The following is a 23,302-nucleotide window of genomic DNA, read 5'->3' as shown; positions in this document are numbered from 1 at the left end:
ATACTGTATATGCTTGGTCTCTGTGTCGTAAATAATTTGGCCGCATTCATTGAAACTGGATTCCATTCATGTAGGTTTGTCCCGTTCTGTTCCCGTGTCATTTGTACATTCTCATGCACCACTTGTCCCAAGGATACATTTTTATCACTGTTTTCGTTGTTGTTGTGTCTCAGCTTTGGATGATATTCCTGAAACCTTGAGGGCAGAGATGTCCTTTGGTTACGCGGCCATCCCAAAGTCACTGTCCAAATTGTTTAAAAACCTGAACCAGTTAAAATGTCCGGGGCCACACTCTGACCAGAGGCTGCATCTGCTGCAGAACTGTCCAACTGTTGCCTTGCCTCAGGTACATGGGGTCACTGCCTGCCCCTCCATGCGTGCCTGTCCCACCTGTGGTGCACTATTGGAGCATGACATGACCGCTTGTAAGAATTTACTCTGCCCGCGTTGCGAGAAAGAGTTCTGTTTTGTGTGCCTTAAGCTCAAATCTGAGTGCATGAAGACCAGCTCACCATACAAAGCCTGCTCTGCTGGTGTTGCCCCCAGGCAGACCTCCATACCCACCTGGAGTGGTAATTGAAGACTTTATGCATATATATTTTTCACTTTCCTTCCCATGAGCCATCTGATCCAATACACTTCTCACAAGATATGTTAAGATAGTAATACAGTAATCAACAAAAATCGATTCAAGATATTTCAGAAATGTATTGTTGAGAATGATGAATGAGGTAATTGTATAAGTGGCATAATATTATTTTGTAGTATCTTTATTATCAAATTGTTACTTTACTTTTATCAACGTTCTAAAGTCCTACTGCTAATGTCCATCTATGTCCATCTAAGTCTGTTGGTGTAATAACATTTATATCTTATATTAAATGATGTGTTTATGTCTGAGTATTTGTTAACATTGTACAATGAATATGAATTATAGACCAACTTTGCATTCATAGAAGGAAACAGAAGTTCCTGTTTAACCCCTGGGCAGATTGACATGCTATGATAAAGTACATGATGCTACCATATGAAACCTGGTTCACTGAGGTCTGGTCCTCACATAGGGATAGATAGAGGACTCTAGTGGCCAAAAGCTTGTTTTAGCATGGGAAGCACCATTGAGGACCTTTCCCATTTTGGAGGAGTCATCTGGGTGGGACTTCTTATGGGTTCAGGAAGGACCCCATGATTCCACCCGGGTCATCAGGTGGGATCAGCCAATTAATTATATTTGTGAGCAAACATTCCATAACCTTGACTTTATACTGTACCTGTTCAAATAACACCCTCCAGGTGGCAGTATGCACCCTTTCAGTTTGTTTACCAACTCATAGAAGTAGTAAAATAAGAAAATGGACTACTTCAAAATGGAGATGGCCTCAATGGCACTGCCCGTGCTCTCACAGATGCTATGAGATACAATGATGCAATGTCCATCTATTAGTCTATTGGTCCTCATAAGACGACACAAGTTCTTTACTAATGGGGCTGAAGTCAGATAAGACTGGGTACAAGGTCATCAAAAGAGTTCATGTTTTTACAAACACATTTAATGAAATATTGATGTTAATGATGCAATAGTTTTGATATACAAAGGGATAAAGTTTTGGTTTGTTCTCAAATTTAGGGGCCCATTTGATTGCTATGGAATCCCGGCATTCTCCATCATGGCTCAGTATGAGGTAAGGATCATTTGTAGATTGTTCGTAAGAGTCATTGTTACTGTAAGATATCTTAATAAAGAGTTGTTTTATTGGTGTGGCAACCAGGTAATGAGCACTATTTCTCTTTGATGTATTTTCATCTGTGTGTAACTCATGATAAATCCGAGAACAAAGAGGACGGATGGAAAGCTAAAATAGGTCAACTGATAGGGGAGGGAGCATGCGCCAACCAGGGAAATGCCAGCTACAGCAGCATATGGCCAGGTATCCGGTGTAGTCAATCACATGATCAGATATTACCCCACTCAGAGATTTTTGTACAATCAGTAACTGATTTCTCTGTAGATTGCCTTTCAGATTTGATCACATATTTATATATTTTCAACAAGAAAACAGCTTTTAATTTTGATGTTTTGTCTTACCATTTTGTGTTCCATTGTCACACCAGCCTTCGCTTTGGCTCCCCCTCCTGTTCAGCTCAGGCATTTGGAGTCGTCGGCCTACTCGCTGCCGAACCAGCTGCTGGCAAACGCCCTAAACTCATCAACCCTGGACTTGTCTCGTCATCATTACACACACCTGGCTCCAATCCCCACTCTATCACTCTATATATACTCCCTTTGTCATTTGTCTTTGTCTGTCATTGTTGTTTGTTTTCCTGAGATGAATCGCTGCCACTAATTCCTGAGTACCTTGTTATTTTGCACTTTGGGTTTCTTCACACTTTTTATAGAGATATATATATATATATATATTAGTGCTGTAATGAATTCAGCAATTCTAAACCTGGGACTACCTCCTGCCTACACTTGTGACATCTATTGCCATGGTGATAGTCAAAGGAATGGGATCCCAGGTCAGTGTACCTTGGTCTCAGCACTCTGTGGTTATAAACCTCTAGTCAGCCTGAGAGAATAGCGATCATTAGTTAGTGCCATTACCATTATTTCATTATAAAAACTGATGCACACTAGTTCTGTTCAAATCTATAAACACAACACAAACAAAATTCCAAGCAATGCCAGCTTGGTGAAATTAGAAGAGTGATGCATCCCAGCTGTCACACATCCCAGCTGTCACACATCCCAGCTGTCACACATCACAACTGTCACACATCCCAGCTGTCACACATCAAAGCTGTCACACTAATCCTTTATTTGGATTAGTGATGACTACATTAAAAGGAATGTCTATCATCTGTGAAAACATATAGAAGATAGTATAGTTTCTGTGAATAGTGTAGACAATATCTAAAACCAACAGGCTAAAATTACACAGTAATACAACCCGTCAGGATGCTCTCAATGGTGCAGCTGTAGAACCTTTTGAGGATCTAAGGACCCATGCCAAATATTTTCAGTCTCCTGAGGGGGAATAGGTTTTGTCGTGCCCTCTTCAAGACTGTCTTGGTGTGCTTGGACCATGTTAGTTTGTTGGTGATGTCTAGACACCAAGGAACTTGAAGCTCTCAACTTGCTCCACTGCAGCACCGTCAATGATAATGGGGGTGTGCTCAATCCTCTTTTTCCTGTAGTCCACAATCATCTCCTTTCTCTTGATCACGTTGAGAGTTGTTGTCCTGGCACCACACGGCCAGGTCTCTGACCTCCTCCCTATAGGCTGTCTCGTCGTTGTCAGTGATCAGGCCTACCAATGTTGTGTCATCTGCAAACTTGATGATGGTGTTGGAGTCATGCCTGGCCGTGTTGTCATGAGTGAACAGGGAGTACAGGAGGGGACTGAGCAAGCACACCTCAGGGGCCCCTGTGTTGAGAATCAGCATGGTGGATGTTTGTTAGCTACCCTTACTACCTGGGGTGGCCCATCAGGAAGTCCAGTATACAGTTGCAGAGGGAGGTGTTTAGTTCCATGGTCCTTAGCTTATTGATGAGCTTTGAAGGCACTATTGAATGCTGAGCTGTAGTCAATGAGCAGCATTCTCACATAGGTGTTCCTTTTGTCCAGGTGGGAAAAGGCAGTGTGGAGTGCAATAGAGATTGCATCATCTGTGGATCTGTTGGGGCAGTGTGTATATTGGATCATTAAAGGGTCATTAAAGATCCCATTGCACTTCTCGTAAGAGTAGGGGTGTTAACCCCGGTGTCCTGGCTAAATTCCCTATCTGGCCCTCAAACCATCAATCACGGTCACCTAATAATCCCCAGTTTACAATTGGCTCATTCATCCCCCTCCTCTCTCCTGTAACTATTCCGCAGGTCATTGCTGCAAATGAGAATGTGTTCTCAGTCAACTTACCTGGTAAAATAACGGATAAATAAAAACTGGAGTGGGTCTAGGGTTTCTGGGATAATGGTGTTGATGTGAGCCATGACCAGCCTTTCAAAGCACTTCATGGCTACAGACGTGAGTCCTACAGGTTGGTAGTCAATTAGGGAGGTTACCTTAGTTTTATTGGGCACAGTCACTGTGGTGGTCTGCTTAAAACATGTTGGTATTATAGACTCGGACAGGGAGAGGTTGAAAATGTCAGTGAAGACACTTGCCAGTCGGTCAGTGCGTGCACGTCTTGGTTATTGGTTATTTCTTTCCTTCTTAATGTGTTTGAGCCAATCAGTTGTGTTGTGACAAGGTAGGGGTGGTGTTGTTGGTCCATGACAAGTCCTCGGTGATGTGGATGCCGAGGAACTTAGAATTCGTCACTCTCTCTATGGCAGTCCTGTTGATGTGGATTTGGGCATGTTCTCTCCTCTGCTTCCTGAAGTCAAGTTTTGCTGATGTTGAAGGAGAGGTTGTGTTCATAATACCACAATGCCAGTTCACTTACCTCCTTCCTATAGGCTGATTCGTCGTTGTTGGTTATCAGGCCTTCAACCGTGGTGTTGTCAGCAAACTTGTGCAAAGTCATGGGGTGGCGCCAGATATAAATATTTTCAAGGAACACAAATCTACATCTCTTCCAAATTTGGTGCTTTTATCAAAAATGTATGCGCGAACGATACATATCTTGTTGACAGTCTCAACAATTTCTGAGCATGCATGAAATTAATTTTAAGTTCAGACAATAAACAAACAAAAAAATCCCTAATGGATTCTGAATTTCCATCAGCAGTCATTCACATCACATTGAGTCAAGTGCAACTGCACGACACTGGGGGCCTCAGGGACAGCTTGCACCGTGACTCTGGAGGAGTCGTACCTCCTGTAGTCCACCATCAGGGCAGCCAGGAGACAGACAGCAGAATTGACCCTCAGGACTGCAGCCACAGTGGGGTCTGTACTGACCCCTGGTACTGGAGAGGGAGGGGTAGGGTCAAAGGCCAGGCGTTGTCAGGTGTTCTGATGTAAGAGGCAATTACTGACACCTAGCAAGTCATTCAATATGGAGCAGCATTATATATAATCTGGCGACCTCTTCTTCCTTCTGTTGTGGAAAGAGTGTTTCTTATTTACTCAGTGGTAGACTAGCCTGGTACCAGATATGTTTGTGTGTTTAGCCATGTGTTCATTGTCATGTCAAAACTGGTATTTCAGATCAAGGTGTACATCAAATGGCAGTACTGGATGTATGGGATGTAGTAATACTGTAACAGGAAGCTGGCTGAAATGTGTCTCATGCTTAAAGTAGACCTCTAAACAATGTAGAAATACAGAGCCATTGACTGTATGACATTCATATTCTTCTCAGTGATAATAATCAGCTAAAAATTTTAAAGTTTATTAGGAAGTTTAATTAACGTAACAAAAAGGAATTTGTTGCGGCAAACTTTGGTAGGTAGCGTGCTAGATAACTTGGTTTCCATTTTCCAAACTATTTTTGTAAACCCCATGATTGGTCATCAACGATTCCTGGTCTTGGAACTCGTGTGCTCACCCGAAATGGCTTCTGGTAAACTGTTTGCCACTAGTGGCAAGGCAATAAATATTGTTGCCACATGTTTGCCACAGAATCAAATAGAATCTTAAGAGAATTGTTTGCAAGAAAATAAACTGTGGCGAACTGTTTGCTACTAGTGGCAATACATATTACCGGTGCCAAAGGTTTGCCGCAGATTCACCACTAGTGGCAAACATTTCCAAACTTCTGGCAACATTTTGTGTCACATTATTGAGTTTGTCTAAAATTTTCCACAAAACTGCAGAAAGTTTCCCCCAAAAAGACCTCTTATCTTCTCCTCTGTTTCCACCTGACCTCTTATCCTCTTCATTACTGTTTCCACCTGACCTCTAAACCCCTTCTCCCCCATCAGTTTCCACCGGAACTCTTATCACCTTCTTCTCTACTGTTTCCACCTGACATAATATCATCTTCTCCTCTGTTTCCAGCTGACCACTTATCATCTTCTCATCTGTTTCCACCTGACCTCTCATTATCTTCTTCACTGTTTCCACCTGACCTCTTATCCTATGTCTTACTGTTTCCACCGGACCTGTCATCATCCTCACTACTGTTTCCATCTGACCTTGTATCATCTTCTCCTCCGTTTCCACCTGACCTCTTATCATCTCCTCCACTGTTTCCACCTGGCCTCTTATCCTCTTCCTCAGTGTTTCCACCTTACCTCTTATTATCTTCTCCTCTGTTTCCACATGACCTCTAATCCTCTTCCTGACTGTTTCCACCTGACCTCTTATCACCTTCTCCTCTTCTGTGTCCACCGGACCTGTCATCACACCTGTTTCCACCTGACCTTGTATCAACTTCTACACTGTTTCCACCTGACCTCTTACCTTCTCCTCTTAAGTTTCCAGAGGACCTGTCATCATCCTCACTACCGTTTCCACCTGACATTGTATCATCCTCTACACTGTTTCCACCTGACCTCTTATTATCTTCTCCACTGTTTCCACCTGGCCTCTTACCATCTTCTCCACTGTGTCCACCTGGCCTCTTACCATCTTCTCCACTGTTTCCACCTGGCCTCTTACCATCTTATTCACTGTTTCCACCTGACCTCTTATCCTCTACCTCACTGTTTCCACCTGACCTCTTATAACCTTCTCCACTGTTTCCACCTGGCCTCTTATCCTCTACCTCACTGTTTCCACCTGACCTCTTATCACCTTCTCCTCTTCTGTGTCCACCGGACCTGTCATCAACTTCTACACTGTTTCCACCTGACCTCTTACCATTTTCTCAACTGTTTCCACCTTACCTCTTATCCTTTTCCTCACTGTTTCCACCTGGCCTGTTATCCTCTTCCTCACTGTTTCCACCTGGCCTCTTACCATCTTATTCACTGTTTCCACCTGACCTCTTATCCTCTACCTCACTGTTTCCACCTGACCTCTTATAACCTTCTCCACTGTTTCCAACTGGCCTCTTATCCTCTACCTCACTGTTTCCACCTGACCTCTTATCACCTTCTCCTCTTCTGTTTCCACCTCTGTGTCCACTGGACCTGTCATCAACTTCTACACTGTTTCCACCTGAGCTCTTATCACCTTCTCCTCTTATGTTTCCACCGGACCTGTCATCATCCTCACTACTGGTTCCACCTGACCTTGTATCATCCTCTACACTGTTTCCACCTGACCTCTTATTATCTTCTCCACTGTTTCCACCTGGACTCTTATCCTCTACCTTACTGTTTACACCTGACCTCTTATCACCTTCTCCTCTTCTGTATCCACCAGACCTGTAATCAACTTCTACACTGTTTCCACCTGACCTCTTATAACCTTCTCCCTTTCTGTTTCCACCTGACCTCTTACCATCTTCTCCACTGTTTCCACCTGACCTCTTATCCTTTTCCTCACTGTTTCCACCTGGCCTCTTATCCTCCTCCTCACTGTTTCCACCTGACCTCTTATCACCTTCTCCTCTTCTGTGTCCACCGGACCTGTCATCATCCTCACTACTGTTTCCACCTGACCTTGTATCAACTTCTACACTGTTTCCACCTAACCTCTTATCATCTTCTTCTCTGTTTCCACCTGACTTCTTATCCTCTTCCCTACTGTTTCCACCTGGCCTCTTATCCTCTTCCTCACTGTTTCCACCTGGCCTCTTACCATCTTCTCCACTGTTTCCACCTGACCTCTTATCCTTTTACTCACTGTTTCCATCTGGCCTTGTATCATCTTCTCCTCTGTTTCCACTTGGCCTCTTGTCCTCTTCCTCAGTGTTTCCACCTGACCTCTTATCACCTTCTCCACTTCTGTGTCCACCGGACCTGTCATCACACGTGTTTCCACCTGACCTTGTATCAACTTCTACACTGTTTCCACCTGACCTCTTATAACCTTCTCCTCCTCTGTTTCCACCTGACCTCTTACCTCCTCCTCTTATGTTTCCACCGGACCTGTCATCATCCTCACTACTGTTTCCACCTGACCTTGTATCATCCTCTACACTGTTTCCACCTAACCTCTTATCATCTTCTTCTCTGTTTCCACCTGACTTCTTATCCTCTTCCCTACTGTTTCCACCTGGCCTCTTATCCTCTTCCTCACTGTTTCCACCTGGCCTCTTACCATCTTCTACACTGTTTCCACCTGACCTCTTATCCTTTTTCTCACTGTTTCCATCTGGCCTTGTATCATCTTCTCCTCTGTTTCCACTTGGCCTCTTGTCCTCTTCCTCAGTGTTTCCACCTGACCTCTTATCACCTTCTCCACTTCTGTGTCCACCGGACCTGTCATCACACGTGTTTCCACCTGACCTTGTATCAACTTCTACACTGTTTCCACCTGACCTCTTATAACCTTCTCCTCCTCTGTTTCCACCTGACCTCTTACCTCCTCCTCTTATGTTTCCACCGGACCTGTCATCATCCTCACTACTGTTTCCACCTGACCTTGTATCATCCTCTACACTGTTTCCACCTGACCTCTTATTATCTTCTCCACTGTTTCCACCTGGCCTCTTATCTTCTACCTTACTGTTTCCACCTGACCTCTTATCACCATCTCCTCTTCTGTGTCCACCGGACCTGTCATCAACTTCTACACTGTTTCCACCTGACCTCTTATAACCTTTTCCTCCTCTGTTTCCACCTGACCTTGTATCATTTCTCCCCTGTTTCCACCTGACCTCTGATCCTCTTCTTTACTGTTTCCACCTGACCTCTCAACACCTTCTCCTCCTCTGTTTCCACCGGACCTGTTATCATCCTCTCTACCATTTCCACCGGACCTCTTTTCTTCTTCAATGTTTCCACCAGACCTATTTTCATCCTCACTACTGTTTCCACCTGACCTCTTATCCTTTTCCTCACTGTTTCCACGTGGCCTCTTATCCTCTTCCTCACTGTTTCCACCTGACCTCTTATCACCTTCTCCTTTTCTGTGTCCACCGGGCCTGTCATCATCCTCACTACTGTTTCCACCTGACCTTGTATCAACTTCTACACTGTTTCCACCTAACCTCTTCTCATCTTCGTCTCTGTTTCCACCTGACTTCTTATCCTCTTCCCTACTGTTTCCACCTGGCCTCTTATCCTCTTCCTCACTGTTTCCACCTGACCTCTTACCATCTTCTCCACTGTTTCCACCTGACCTCTTATCCTTTTCCTCACTGTTTACACCTGACCTCTTATCATCTTCTCCTCTTCTGTTTCCACTGGACCTGTCATCATCCTCACTACTGTTTCCATCTGACCTTGTATCATCTTCTCCTCTATTTCCACCTGACCTCTTATCACCTTCTCCACTTCTGTGTCCACCGGACCTGACATCACACCTGTTTCCACCTGACCTTGTATCAACTTCAACACTGTTTCCACCTGACCTCTTACCATCTTCTCCACTGTTTCCACCTGGCCTCTTATCCTCTACCTTACTGTTTCCACCTGACCTCTTATAACCTTCTCCTCCTCTGTTTCCACCTGACCTCTTACCATCTTCTCCACTGTTTCCACCTGATCTCTTATCCTTTTCCCTACTGTTTCCACCTGGCCTCTTATCCTCTTCATCACTGTTTCCACCTGACCTCTTATCCTTTTCCCTACTGTTTCCACCTGGCCTCTTATCCTCTTCCTCACTGTTTCCACCTGACCTCTTATCACCTTCTCCTCTTCTGTGTCCACCGGACCTGTCATCATCCTCACTACTGTTTCCACCTGACCTGTCATCATCCTCACTACTGTTTGCACCTGACCTTGTATCAACTTCTCCTCTGTTTCCACCTGACCTCTTATCATCTTCTCCTCTGTTTCCACCTGACTTCTTATCCTCTTCCTTACTGTTTCCACCTGGCCTCTTATCCTCTTCCTTACTGTTTCCACCTGGCCTCTTATTATATTCTCCGCTGTTTCCACCTGGCCTCTTATCCTCTACCTCACTGTTTCCACCTGACCTCTTATCACCATCTCCTCTTCTGTGTCCACCTGACCTGTCATCATCCTCACTACTGTTTCCACCTGACCTCTTACCATTTTCTCCACTGTTTCCACCTGACCTTGTATCAACTTCTACACTGTTTCCACCTGACCTCTTATAACCTTCTCCTCCTCTGTTTCCACCTGACCTGTCATCATCCTCACTACTGTTTCCACCTGACCTCTTACCATCTTCTACACTGTTTCCACCTGACCTTGTATCAACTTCTACACTGTTTCCACCTGACCTCTTATAACCTTCTCCTCCTCTGTTTCCACCTGACCTGTCATCATCCTCACTACTGTTTCCACCAGACCTGTTATCATCTTCTCCTCTGTTTCCACCCGACTTCTTATCCTCTTCTTTACTGTTTCCACCTGACCTCTGATCCTCTTCCTTACTGTTTCCACCTGACATCTTATCATCTTTTTCTCTGTTTCCACCTGACCTCTCAACACCTTCTTCTCCTCTGTTTCCACCGGACCTGTTATCATCCTCTCTATTGTTTCCACCTGACCTCCGATCCTCTTCCTTACTTTTTTCACCTGACATCTTATCATCTTCTCCTCTGTTTCCACCTGACTTCTTATCCTCTTCTTTACTGTTTCCACCTGACCTCTGATCCTCTTCCTTACTGTTTCCACCTGACATCTTATCATCTTTTTCTTTGTTTCCACCTGACCTCTCCTTCCCTCCATCTCCATTCTCTCCATCTGTACTTTTGCCCCATCTCCTTTCTTTTCATCTGCATCAATTTTATATTCTCCTCTTTTTCTCCATGGTCCAAATGTTGATACGAATGAGTAAATACAATTTACAATCCATGGTCTCTTTTTAGCTGCATCCTTTTCATTTCCTCTTCTCTTTGACCATGAGCTCCCCTCCTCGTCTCCTCTGTTTCCACCTGACAACTTCTTCTCCCCCTCTTTTTCTTTCTTTCCACATACACTCTTTCCATCTTCCTCTCTGTTTCCACCTGACCTCTTATCCTCTTCTTGTCTGTATCCACCTGCAATATGTGTCACAGTTTTACAGTAATTGATACTACAGAACTAGAACTAAAAATGATGTTGTATTTAGGGCTACAGATGTAAATAGATCATGGAAGAATGGGAAGACAACAATAAGAAAATAATTGAAGAATATTGATATTTTAGGTTGTATGACAAGAGGAGTAAAACATATCAAAAAGGTAATATTTGATAACTTACATGTCCTATAAATAAGCAGATAAGCACTTTGTGATCTAAAGTGAGAAAAAATCATATTGGGCATTATTATATGATTTAAGATCATAACTTTGGCAAGTATATCTAATTTTATGGACACACACACGCACACACACACAAAATGATGAAAAGGGGTGCATTTTACCTTAAGTTTGGTTCCAATGCAATCTATATGGAAGAGGGGGGCAGGGCGGGGGAGAAATTAAAAGTGCAGCTGCATTACATATTGAGTGTTGCATTTGTGTTGGTGAATATATTCAACATTAAAATATATTCTATTTTTTCTCATCACACCTGCATTTGGATACATTTGAGTAAATTAACTTCAATAGTTTCATTCCAAAACGCATACAGTGCCTTGCGAGAGTATTCGGCCCCCTAGAACTTTGCGACCTTTTGCCACATTTCAGGCTTCAAACAGAAAGATATAAAACTGTATTTTTTTGTGAAGAATCAACAACAAGTGGGACACAATCATGAAGTGGAACGACATTTATTGGATATTTCAAACTTTTTTAACAAATCAAAAACTGAAAAATTGGGCGTGCAAAATTATTCAGCCCCCTTTAAGTTAATACTTTGTAGCGCCACCTTTTGCTGCGATTACAGCTGTAAGTCGCTTGGAGTATGTCTCTATCAGTTTTGCACATCGAGAGACTGAAATTTTTTCCCATTCCTCCTTGCATAACAGCTCGAGCTCAGTGAGGTTGGATGGAGAGCATTTGTGAACAGCAGTTTTCAGTTCTTTCCACAGATTCTCGATTGGATTCAGGTCTGGACTTTGACTTGGCCATTCTAACACCTGGATATGTTTATTTTTAAACCATTCTATTGTAGATTTTGCTTTATGTTTTGGATCATTGTCTTGTTGGAAGACAAATCTCCGTCCCAGTCTCAGGTCTATGGAGATTGCATGGCTGTGTGCGCAATTCTATACACCTGTCAGCAATGGGTGTGGCTGAAATAGCCGAATCCACCAACTCACATACTTTTCTATTAATAATGTATAAGCCAGGCTGAGAGATGTTTTGGGAACAATGCTTGATAATGAAATATCTAAGTTCAAGATATTTCATATACCACTGCTTGAAAGCACCAAACTTTTCTACTATAAATGTCTATTTTACAACTAGACAAAGAGTAGAAATGTCAGTGTTTGTCATTCATCAAGGCTGCGAACCAGTCAGTTTAGCTAACACATTCCACTCCTTGTACTCTGTGTCATATGCCAAAGAGCACGACAGGAGTGTCAAGGATGGGAATGATAGCTAACCAGACTGGTAACCATGGTACCACAGTCAGCTGTGCCTGTACGTGTGTAAAGGGACATGAGGGTGTGCCTGTGTGCTGACATGAGGAAGGAATTCCAGTGCCTGGGTACAGGAAAGCAGAAGAGGTTGGACTTCTTGTAAATGCTATAAAGCGAAAGTCAAACGTACTGATGTTGACAAACAAGGCCAAGGGACTTTCCAGTGAAAGCAAGCCTGCCTCCCTTAGTCATATCTCATAGTCTGTCCTGTGTGTATGAGGCAGTGACAGAGAGAGACAAAGAGACGAGAAGAGCTATGACCCCGGTGACAGGACACTCAAGTTTGTCAACAGACAGGATGACAATTGTAAGGCTTCTTTATGCCTCTCTTATGATTAAAAGGCAATGCTTTGAAAAATATATGAACTGTATAGTCAACTGTGGCCAGACAGTGTAGATTGTATCTTGAAAGTACCTCATATAAAGGCATTAGGAACATATCTATCATGTTGACTATTATCTAATTAAAATGAAATTAAATGTAATTTATCATCTGGAATGGAATGTTGAAGGGAACATAATCACATACTGTATATGCTTGGTCTCTGTGTCGTAAATAATTTGGCCGCATTCATTGAAACTGGATTCCATTCATGTAGGTTTGTCCCGTTCTGTTCCCGTGTCATTTGTACATTCTCATGCACCACTTGTCCCAAGGATACATTTTTATCACTGTTTTCGTTGTTGTTGTGTCTCAGCTTTGGATGATATTCCTGAAACCTTGAGGGCAGAGATGTCCTTTGGTTACGCGGCCATCCCAAAGTCACTGTCCAAATTGTTTAAAAACCTGAACCAGTTAAAATGTCCGGGGCCACACTCTGACCAGAGGCTGCATCTGCTGCAGAACTGTCCAACTGTTGCCTTGCCTCAGGTACATGGGGTCACTGCCTGCCCCTCCATGCGTGCCTGTCCCACCTGTGGTGCACTATTGGAGCATGACATGACCGCTTGTAAGAATTTACTCTGCCCGCGTTGCGAGAAAGAGTTCTGTTTTGTGTGCCTTAAGCTCAAATCTGAGTGCATGAAGACCAGCTCACCATACAAAGCCTGCTCTGCTGGTGTTGCCCCCAGGCAGACCTCCATACCCACCTGGAGTGGTAATTGAAGACTTTATGCATATATATTTTTCACTTTCCTTCCCATGAGCCATCTGATCCAATACACTTCTCACAAGATATGTTAAGATAGTAATACAGTAATCAACAAAAATCGATTCAAGATATTTCAGAAATGTATTGTTGAGAATGATGAATGAGGTAATTGTATAAGTGGCATAATATTATTTTGTAGTATCTTTATTATCAAATTGTTACTTTACTTTTATCAACGTTCTAAAGTCCTACTGCTAATGTCCATCTATGTCCATCTAAGTCTGTTGGTGTAATAACATTTATATCTTATATTAAATGATGTGTTTATGTCTGAGTATTTGTTAACATTGTACAATGAATATGAATTATAGACCAACTTTGCATTCATAGAAGGAAACAGAAGTTCCTGTTTAACCCCTGGGCAGATTGACATGCTATGATAAAGTACATGATGCTACCATATGAAACCTGGTTCACTGAGGTCTGGTCCTCACATAGGGATAGATAGAGGACTCTAGTGGCCAAAAGCTTGTTTTAGCATGGGAAGCACCATTGAGGACCTTTCCCATTTTGGAGGAGTCATCTGGGTGGGACTTCTTATGGGTTCAGGAAGGACCCCATGATTCCACCCGGGTCATCAGGTGGGATCAGCCAATTAATTATATTTGTGAGCAAACATTCCATAACCTTGACTTTATACTGTACCTGTTCAAATAACACCCTCCAGGTGGCAGTATGCACCCTTTCAGTTTGTTTACCAACTCATAGAAGTAGTAAAATAAGAAAATGGACTACTTCAAAATGGAGATGGCCTCAATGGCACTGCCCGTGCTCTCACAGATGCTATGAGATACAATGATGCAATGTCCATCTATTAGTCTATTGGTCCTCATAAGACGACACAAGTTCTTTACTAATGGGGCTGAAGTCAGATAAGACTGGGTACAAGGTCATCAAAAGAGTTCATGTTTTTACAAACACATTTAATGAAATATTGATGTTAATGATGCAATAGTTTTGATATACAAAGGGATAAAGTTTTGGTTTGTTCTCAAATTTAGGGGCCCATTTGATTGCTATGGAATCCCGGCATTCTCCATCATGGCTCAGTATGAGGTAAGGATCATTTGTAGATTGTTCGTAAGAGTCATTGTTACTGTAAGATATCTTAATAAAGAGTTGTTTTATTGGTGTGGCAACCAGGTAATGAGCACTATTTCTCTTTGATGTATTTTCATCTGTGTGTAACTCATGATAAATCCGAGAACAAAGAGGACGGATGGAAAGCTAAAATAGGTCAACTGATAGGGGAGGGAGCATGCGCCAACCAGGGAAATGCCAGCTACAGCAGCATATGGCCAGGTATCCGGTGTAGTCAATCACATGATCAGATATTACCCCACTCAGAGATTTTTGTACAATCAGTAACTGATTTCTCTGTAGATTGCCTTTCAGATTTGATCACGTATTTATATATTTTCAACAAGAAAACAGCTTTTAATTTTGATGTTTTGTCTTACCATTTTGTGTTCCATTGTCACACCAGCCTTCGCTTTGGCTCCCCCTCCTGTTCAGCTCAGGCATTTGGAGTCGTCGGCCTACTCGCTGCCGAACCAGCTGCTGGCAAACGCCCTAAACTCATCAACCCTGGACTTGTCTCGTCATCATTACACACACCTGGCTCCAATCCCCACTCTATCACTCTATATATACTCCCTTTGTCATTTGTCTTTGTCTGTCATTGTTGTTTGTTTTCCTGAGATGAATCGCTGCCACTAATTCCTGAGTACCTTGTTATTTTGCACTTTGGGTTTCTTCACACTTTTTATAGAGATATATATATATATATATTAGTGCTGTAATGAATTCAGCAATTCTAAACCTGGGACTACCTCCTGCCTACACTTGTGACATCTATTGCCATGGTGATAGTCAAAGGAATGGGATCCCAGGTCAGTGTACCTTGGTCTCAGCACTCTGTGGTTATAAACCTCTAGTCAGCCTGAGAGAATAGCGATCATTAGTTAGTGCCATTACCATTATTTCATTATAAAAACTGATGCACACTAGTTCTGTTCAAATCTATAAACACAACACAAACAAAATTCCAAGCAATGCCAGCTTGGTGAAATTAGAAGAGTGATGCATCCCAGCTGTCACACATCCCAGCTGTCACACATCCCAGCTGTCACACATCACAACTGTCACACATCCCAGCTGTCACACATCAAAGCTGTCACACTAATCCTTTATTTGGATTAGTGATGACTACATTAAAAGGAATGTCTATCATCTGTGAAAACATATAGAAGATAGTATAGTTTCTGTGAATAGTGTAGACAATATCTAAAACCAACAGGCTAAAATTACACAGTAATACAACCCGTCAGGATGCTCTCAATGGTGCAGCTGTAGAACCTTTTGAGGATCTAAGGACCCATGCCAAATATTTTCAGTCTCCTGAGGGGGAATAGGTTTTGTCGTGCCCTCTTCAAGACTGTCTTGGTGTGCTTGGACCATGTTAGTTTGTTGGTGATGTCTAGACACCAAGGAACTTGAAGCTCTCAACTTGCTCCACTGCAGCACCGTCAATGATAATGGGGGTGTGCTCAATCCTCTTTTTCCTGTAGTCCACAATCATCTCCTTTCTCTTGATCACGTTGAGAGTTGTTGTCCTGGCACCACACGGCCAGGTCTCTGACCTCCTCCCTATAGGCTGTCTCGTCGTTGTCAGTGATCAGGCCTACCAATGTTGTGTCATCTGCAAACTTGATGATGGTGTTGGAGTCATGCCTGGCCGTGTTGTCATGAGTGAACAGGGAGTACAGGAGGGGACTGAGCAAGCACACCTCAGGGGCCCCTGTGTTGAGAATCAGCATGGTGGATGTTTGTTAGCTACCCTTACTACCTGGGGTGGCCCATCAGGAAGTCCAGTATACAGTTGCAGAGGGAGGTGTTTAGTTCCATGGTCCTTAGCTTATTGATGAGCTTTGAAGGCACTATTGAATGCTGAGCTGTAGTCAATGAGCAGCATTCTCACATAGGTGTTCCTTTTGTCCAGGTGGGAAAAGGCAGTGTGGAGTGCAATAGAGATTGCATCATCTGTGGATCTGTTGGGGCAGTGTGTATATTGGATCATTAAAGGGTCATTAAAGATCCCATTGCACTTCTCGTAAGAGTAGGGGTGTTAACCCCGGTGTCCTGGCTAAATTCCCTATCTGGCCCTCAAACCATCAATCACGGTCACCTAATAATCCCCAGTTTACAATTGGCTCATTCATCCCCCTCCTCTCTCCTGTAACTATTCCGCAGGTCATTGCTGCAAATGAGAATGTGTTCTCAGTCAACTTACCTGGTAAAATAACGGATAAATAAAAACTGGAGTGGGTCTAGGGTTTCTGGGATAATGGTGTTGATGTGAGCCATGACCAGCCTTTCAAAGCACTTCATGGCTACAGACGTGAGTCCTACAGGTTGGTAGTCAATTAGGGAGGTTACCTTAGTTTTATTGGGCACAGTCACTGTGGTGGTCTGCTTAAAACATGTTGGTATTATAGACTCGGACAGGGAGAGGTTGAAAATGTCAGTGAAGACACTTGCCAGTCGGTCAGTGCGTGCACGTCTTGGTTATTGGTTATTTCTTTCCTTCTTAATGTGTTTGAGCCAATCAGTTGTGTTGTGACAAGGTAGGGGTGGTGTTGTTGGTCCATGACAAGTCCTCGGTGATGTGGATGCCGAGGAACTTAGAATTCGTCACTCTCTCTATGGCAGTCCTGTTGATGTGGATTTGGGCATGTTCTCTCCTCTGCTTCCTGAAGTCAAGTTTTGCTGATGTTGAAGGAGAGGTTGTGTTCATAATACCACAATGCCAGTTCACTTACCTCCTTCCTATAGGCTGATTCGTCGTTGTTGGTTATCAGGCCTTCAACCGTGGTGTTGTCAGCAAACTTGTGCAAAGTCATGGGGTGGCGCCAGATATAAATATTTTCAAGGAACACAAATCTACATCTCTTCCAAATTTGGTGCTTTTATCAAAAATGTATGCGCGAACGATACATATCTTGTTGACAGTCTCAACAATTTCTGAGCATGCATGAAATTAATTTTAAGTTCAGACAATAAACAAACAAAAAAATCCCTAATGGATTCTGAATTTCCATCAGCAGTCATTCACATCACATTGAGTCAAGTGCAACTGCACGACACTGGGGGCCTCAGGGACAGCTTGCACCGTGACTCTGGAGGAGTCGTACCTCCTGTAGTCCACCATCAGGGCAGCCAGGAGACAGACAGCAGAATTGACCCTCAGGACTGCAGCCACAGTGGGGTCTGTACTGACCCCTGGTACTGGAGAGGAGGGGTAGGGTCAAAGGCCAGGCGTTGTCAGGTGTTCTGATGTAAGAGGCAATTACTGACACCTAGCAAGTCATTCAATATGGAGCAGCATTATATATAATCTGGCGACCTCTTCTTCCTTCTGTTGTGGAAAGAGTGTTTCTTATTTACTCAGTGGTAGACTAGCCTGGTACCAGATATGTTTGTGTGTTTAGCCATGTGTTCATTGTCATGTCAAAACTGGTATTTCAGATCAAGGTGTACATCAAATGGCAGTACTGGATGTATGGGATGTAGTAATACTGTAACAGGAAGCTGGCTGAAATGTGTCTCATGCTTAAAGTAGACCTCTAAACAATGTAGAAATACAGAGCCATTGACTGTATGACATTCATATTCTTCTCAGTGATAATAATCAGCTAAAAATTTTAAAGTTTATTAGGAAGTTTAATTAACGTAACAAAAAGGAATTTGTTGCGGCAAACTTTGGTAGGTAGCGTGCTAGATAACTTGGTTTCCATTTTCCAAACTATTTTTGTAAACCCCATGATTGGTCATCAACGATTCCTGGTCTTGGAACTCGTGTGCTCACCCGAAATGGCTTCTGGTAAACTGTTTGCCACTAGTGGCAAGGCAATAAATATTGTTGCCACATGTTTGCCACAGAATCAAATAGAATCTTAAGAGAATTGTTTGCAAGAAAATAAACTGTGGCGAACTGTTTGCTACTAGTGGCAATACATATTACCGGTGCCAAAGGTTTGCCGCAGATTCACCACTAGTGGCAAACATTTCCAAACTTCTGGCAACATTTTGTGTCACATTATTGAGTTTGTCTAAAATTTTCCACAAAACTGCAGAAAGTTTCCCCCAAAAAGACCTCTTATCTTCTCCTCTGTTTCCACCTGACCTCTTATCCTCTTCATTACTGTTTCCACCTGACCTCTAAACCCCTTCTCCCCCATCAGTTTCCACCGGAACTCTTATCACCTTCTTCTCTACTGTTTCCACCTGACATAATATCATCTTCTCCTCTGTTTCCAGCTGACCACTTATCATCTTCTCATCTGTTTCCACCTGACCTCTCATTATCTTCTTCACTGTTTCCACCTGACCTCTTATCCTATGTCTTACTGTTTCCACCGGACCTGTCATCATCCTCACTACTGTTTCCATCTGACCTTGTATCATCTTCTCCTCCGTTTCCACCTGACCTCTTATCATCTCCTCCACTGTTTCCACCTGGCCTCTTATCCTCTTCCTCAGTGTTTCCACCTTACCTCTTATTATCTTCTCCTCTGTTTCCACATGACCTCTAATCCTCTTCCTGACTGTATCCACCTGACCTCTTATCACCTTCTCCTCTTCTGTGTCCACCGGACCTGTCATCACACCTGTTTCCACCTGACCTCTTATAACCTTCTCCACTGTTTCCACCTGGCCTCTTATCCTCTACCTCACTGTTTCCACCTGACCTCTTATCACCTTCTCCTCTTCTGTGTCCACCGGACCTGTCATCAACTTCTACACTGTTTCCACCTGACCTCTTACCATTTTCTCAACTGTTTCCACCTTACCTCTTATCCTTTTCCTCACTGTTTCCACCTGGCCTGTTATCCTCTTCCTCACTGTTTCCACCTGGCCTCTTACCATCTTATTCACTGTTTCCACCTGACCTCTTATCCTCTACCTCACTGTTTCCACCTGACCTCTTATAACCTTCTCCACTGTTTCCAACTGGCCTCTTATCCTCTACCTCACTGTTTCCACCTGACCTCTTATCACCTTCTCCTCTTCTGTTTCCACCTCTGTGTCCACTGGACCTGTCATCAACTTCTACACTGTTTCCACCTGAGCTCTTATCACCTTCTCCTCTTATGTTTCCACCGGACCTGTCATCATCCTCACTACTGGTTCCACCTGACCTTGTATCATCCTCTACACTGTTTCCACCTGACCTCTTATTATCTTCTCCACTGTTTCCACCTGGACTCTTATCCTCTACCTTACTGTTTACACCTGACCTCTTATCACCTTCTCCTCTTCTGTATCCACCAGACCTGTAATCAACTTCTACACTGTTTCCACCTGACCTCTTATAACCTTCTCCCTTTCTGTTTCCACCTGACCTCTTACCATCTTCTCCACTGTTTCCACCTGACCTCTTATCCTTTTCCTCACTGTTTCCACCTGGCCTCTTATCCTCCTCCTCACTGTTTCCACCTGACCTCTTATCACCTTCTCCTCTTCTGTGTCCACCGGACCTGTCATCATCCTCACTACTGTTTCCACCTGACCTTGTATCAACTTCTACACTGTTTCCACCTAACCTCTTATCATCTTCTTCTCTGTTTCCACCTGACTTCTTATCCTCTTCCCTACTGTTTCCACCTGGCCTCTTATCCTCTTCCTCACTGTTTCCACCTGGCCTCTTACCATCTTCTCCACTGTTTCCACCTGACCTCTTATCCTTTTACTCACTGTTTCCATCTGGCCTTGTATCATCTTCTCCTCTGTTTCCACTTGGCCTCTTGTCCTCTTCCTCAGTGTTTCCACCTGACCTCTTATCACCTTCTCCACTTCTGTGTCCACCGGACCTGTCATCACACGTGTTTCCACCTGACCTTGTATCAACTTCTACACTGTTTCCACCTGACCTCTTATAACCTTCTCCTCCTCTGTTTCCACCTGACCTCTTACCTCCTCCTCTTATGTTTCCACCGGACCTGTCATCATCCTCACTACTGTTTCCACCTGACCTTGTATCATCCTCTACACTGTTTCCACCTAACCTCTTATCATCTTCTTCTCTGTTTCCACCTGACTTCTTATCCTCTTCCCTACTGTTTCCACCTGGCCTCTTATCCTCTTCCTCACTGTTTCCACCTGGCCTCTTACCATCTTCTACACTGTTTCCACCTGACCTCTTATCCTTTTTCTCACTGTTTCCATCTGGCCTTGTATCATCTTCTCCTCTGTTTCCACTTGGCCTCTTGTCCTCTTCCTCAGTGTTTCCACCTGACCTCTTATCACCTTCTCCACTTCTGTGTCCACCGGACCTGTCATCACACGTGTTTCCACCTGACCTTGTATCAACTTCTACACTGTTTCCACCTGACCTCTTATAACCTTCTCCTCCTCTGTTTCCACCTGACCTCTTACCTCCTCCTCTTATGTTTCCACCGGACCTGTCATCATCCTCACTACTGTTTCCACCTGACCTTGTATCATCCTCTACACTGTTTCCACCTGACCTCTTATTATCTTCTCCACTGTTTCCACCTGGCCTCTTATCTTCTACCTTACTGTTTCCACCTGACCTCTTATCACCATCTCCTCTTCTGTGTCCACCGGACCTGTCATCAACTTCTACACTGTTTCCACCTGACCTCTTATAACCTTTTCCTCCTCTGTTTCCACCTGACCTTGTATCATTTCTCCCCTGTTTCCACCTGACCTCTGATCCTCTTCTTTACTGTTTCCACCTGACCTCTCAACACCTTCTCCTCCTCTGTTTCCACCGGACCTGTTATCATCCTCTCTACCATTTCCACCGGACCTCTTTTCTTCTTCAATGTTTCCACCAGACCTATTTTCATCCTCACTACTGTTTCCACCTGACCTCTTATCCTTTTCCTCACTGTTTCCACGTGGCCTCTTATCCTCTTCCTCACTGTTTCCACCTGACCTCTTATCACCTTCTCCTTTTCTGTGTCCACCGGGCCTGTCATCATCCTCACTACTGTTTCCACCTGACCTTGTATCAACTTCTACACTGTTTCCACCTAACCTCTTCTCATCTTCGTCTCTGTTTCCACCTGACTTCTTATCCTCTTCCCTACTGTTTCCACCTGGCCTCTTATCCTCTTCCTCACTGTTTCCACCTGACCTCTTACCATCTTCTCCACTGTTTCCACCTGACCTCTTATCCTTTTCCTCACTGTTTACACCTGACCTCTTATCATCTTCTCCTCTTCTGTTTCCACTGGACCTGTCATCATCCTCACTACTGTTTCCATCTGACCTTGTATCATCTTCTCCTCTATTTCCACCTGACCTCTTATCACCTTCTCCACTTCTGTGTCCACCGGACCTGACATCACACCTGTTTCCACCTGACCTTGTATCAACTTCAACACTGTTTCCACCTGACCTCTTACCATCTTCTCCACTGTTTCCACCTGGCCTCTTATCCTCTACCTTACTGTTTCCACCTGACCTCTTATAACCTTCTCCTCCTCTGTTTCCACCTGACCTCTTACCATCTTCTCCACTGTTTCCACCTGATCTCTTATCCTTTTCCCTACTGTTTCCACCTGGCCTCTTATCCTCTTCATCACTGTTTCCACCTGACCTCTTATCCTTTTCCCTACTGTTTCCACCTGGCCTCTTATCCTCTTCCTCACTGTTTCCACCTGACCTCTTATCACCTTCTCCTCTTCTGTGTCCACCGGACCTGTCATCATCCTCACTACTGTTTCCACCTGACCTGTCATCATCCTCACTACTGTTTGCACCTGACCTTGTATCAACTTCTCCTCTGTTTCCACCTGACCTCTTATCATCTTCTCCTCTGTTTCCACCTGACTTCTTATCCTCTTCCTTACTGTTTCCACCTGGCCTCTTATCCTCTTCCTTACTGTTTCCACCTGGCCTCTTATTATATTCTCCGCTGTTTCCACCTGGCCTCTTATCCTCTACCTCACTGTTTCCACCTGACCTCTTATCACCATCTCCTCTTCTGTGTCCACCTGACCTGTCATCATCCTCACTACTGTTTCCACCTGACCTCTTACCATTTTCTCCACTGTTTCCACCTGACCTTGTATCAACTTCTACACTGTTTCCACCTGACCTCTTATAACCTTCTCCTCCTCTGTTTCCACCTGACCTGTCATCATCCTCACTACTGTTTCCACCTGACCTCTTACCATCTTCTACACTGTTTCCACCTGACCTTGTATCAACTTCTACACTGTTTCCACCTGACCTCTTATAACCTTCTCCTCCTCTGTTTCCACCTGACCTGTCATCATCCTCACTACTGTTTCCACCAGACCTGTTATCATCTTCTCCTCTGTTTCCACCCGACTTCTTATCCTCTTCTTTACTGTTTCCACCTGACCTCTGATCCTCTTCCTTACTGTTTCCACCTGACATCTTATCATCTTTTTCTCTGTTTCCACCTGACCTCTCAACACCTTCTTCTCCTCTGTTTCCACCGGACCTGTTATCATCCTCTCTATTGTTTCCACCTGACCTCCGATCCTCTTCCTTACTTTTTTCACCTGACATCTTATCATCTTCTCCTCTGTTTCCACCTGACTTCTTATCCTCTTCTTTACTGTTTCCACCTGACCTCTGATCCTCTTCCTTACTGTTTCCACCTGACAT

General features: G+C 43.8%; 2 protein-coding genes and 2 long non-coding RNA genes across 7 annotated transcripts in view; 2 read left to right on the top strand and 2 right to left on the bottom strand.

Annotated features, from left to right (window-relative positions):
* Positions 1-900, top strand: part of LOC135509932 (uncharacterized) — a 1,269-nt gene extending 369 nt beyond the window's left edge. Inside the window, exon 2 of the long non-coding RNA XR_010451022.1 lies at positions 174-900. This is a non-coding gene — a long non-coding RNA (uncharacterized LOC135509932). The remainder of the gene's footprint in view (positions 1-173) is intronic.
* Positions 1-10,666, bottom strand: part of LOC135510502 (uncharacterized transmembrane protein DDB_G0289901-like) — an 18,354-nt gene extending 7,688 nt beyond the window's left edge. For 2 of the 4 annotated variants that reach the window (XM_064931495.1, XM_064931496.1), the window contains exon 1: positions 7,664-10,666. In XM_064931495.1, the coding sequence (XP_064787567.1) occupies positions 8,571-10,595 (2,025 nt within the window). In that variant the 5' untranslated portion in view covers positions 10,596-10,666 and the 3' untranslated portion in view covers positions 7,664-8,570. Of the gene's footprint in view, positions 1-5,319 lie in introns of those variants that run through there. The other 2 variants (XM_064931494.1, XM_064931497.1) reach the window with 2 other exon arrangements.
* LOC135510503 (uncharacterized transmembrane protein DDB_G0289901-like) lies at positions 5,320-23,302 on the bottom strand. The gene is made up of 2 exons (XM_064931498.1): positions 20,371-23,302; positions 5,320-8,224 (listed from the first exon to the last, which is right to left on the bottom strand). The coding sequence occupies exon 1, from the start codon at positions 23,300-23,302 to the stop codon at positions 21,278-21,280; it is 2,025 nt and encodes a 674-aa protein (XP_064787570.1). The 3' UTR covers positions 5,320-8,224; positions 20,371-21,277.
* Positions 12,639-13,907, top strand: LOC135509931 (uncharacterized). The gene is made up of 2 exons (XR_010451021.1): positions 12,639-12,789; positions 13,181-13,907. It is a non-coding gene; the product is annotated as an uncharacterized LOC135509931 (long non-coding RNA).

Source organism: Oncorhynchus masou, chromosome 23 (assembly GCF_036934945.1).
Source record: "Oncorhynchus masou masou isolate Uvic2021 chromosome 23, UVic_Omas_1.1, whole genome shotgun sequence".
NCBI lineage: Eukaryota > Metazoa > Chordata > Actinopteri > Salmoniformes > Salmonidae > Oncorhynchus > Oncorhynchus masou.
This window is presented reverse-complemented; position numbering and strand designations above follow the sequence as displayed.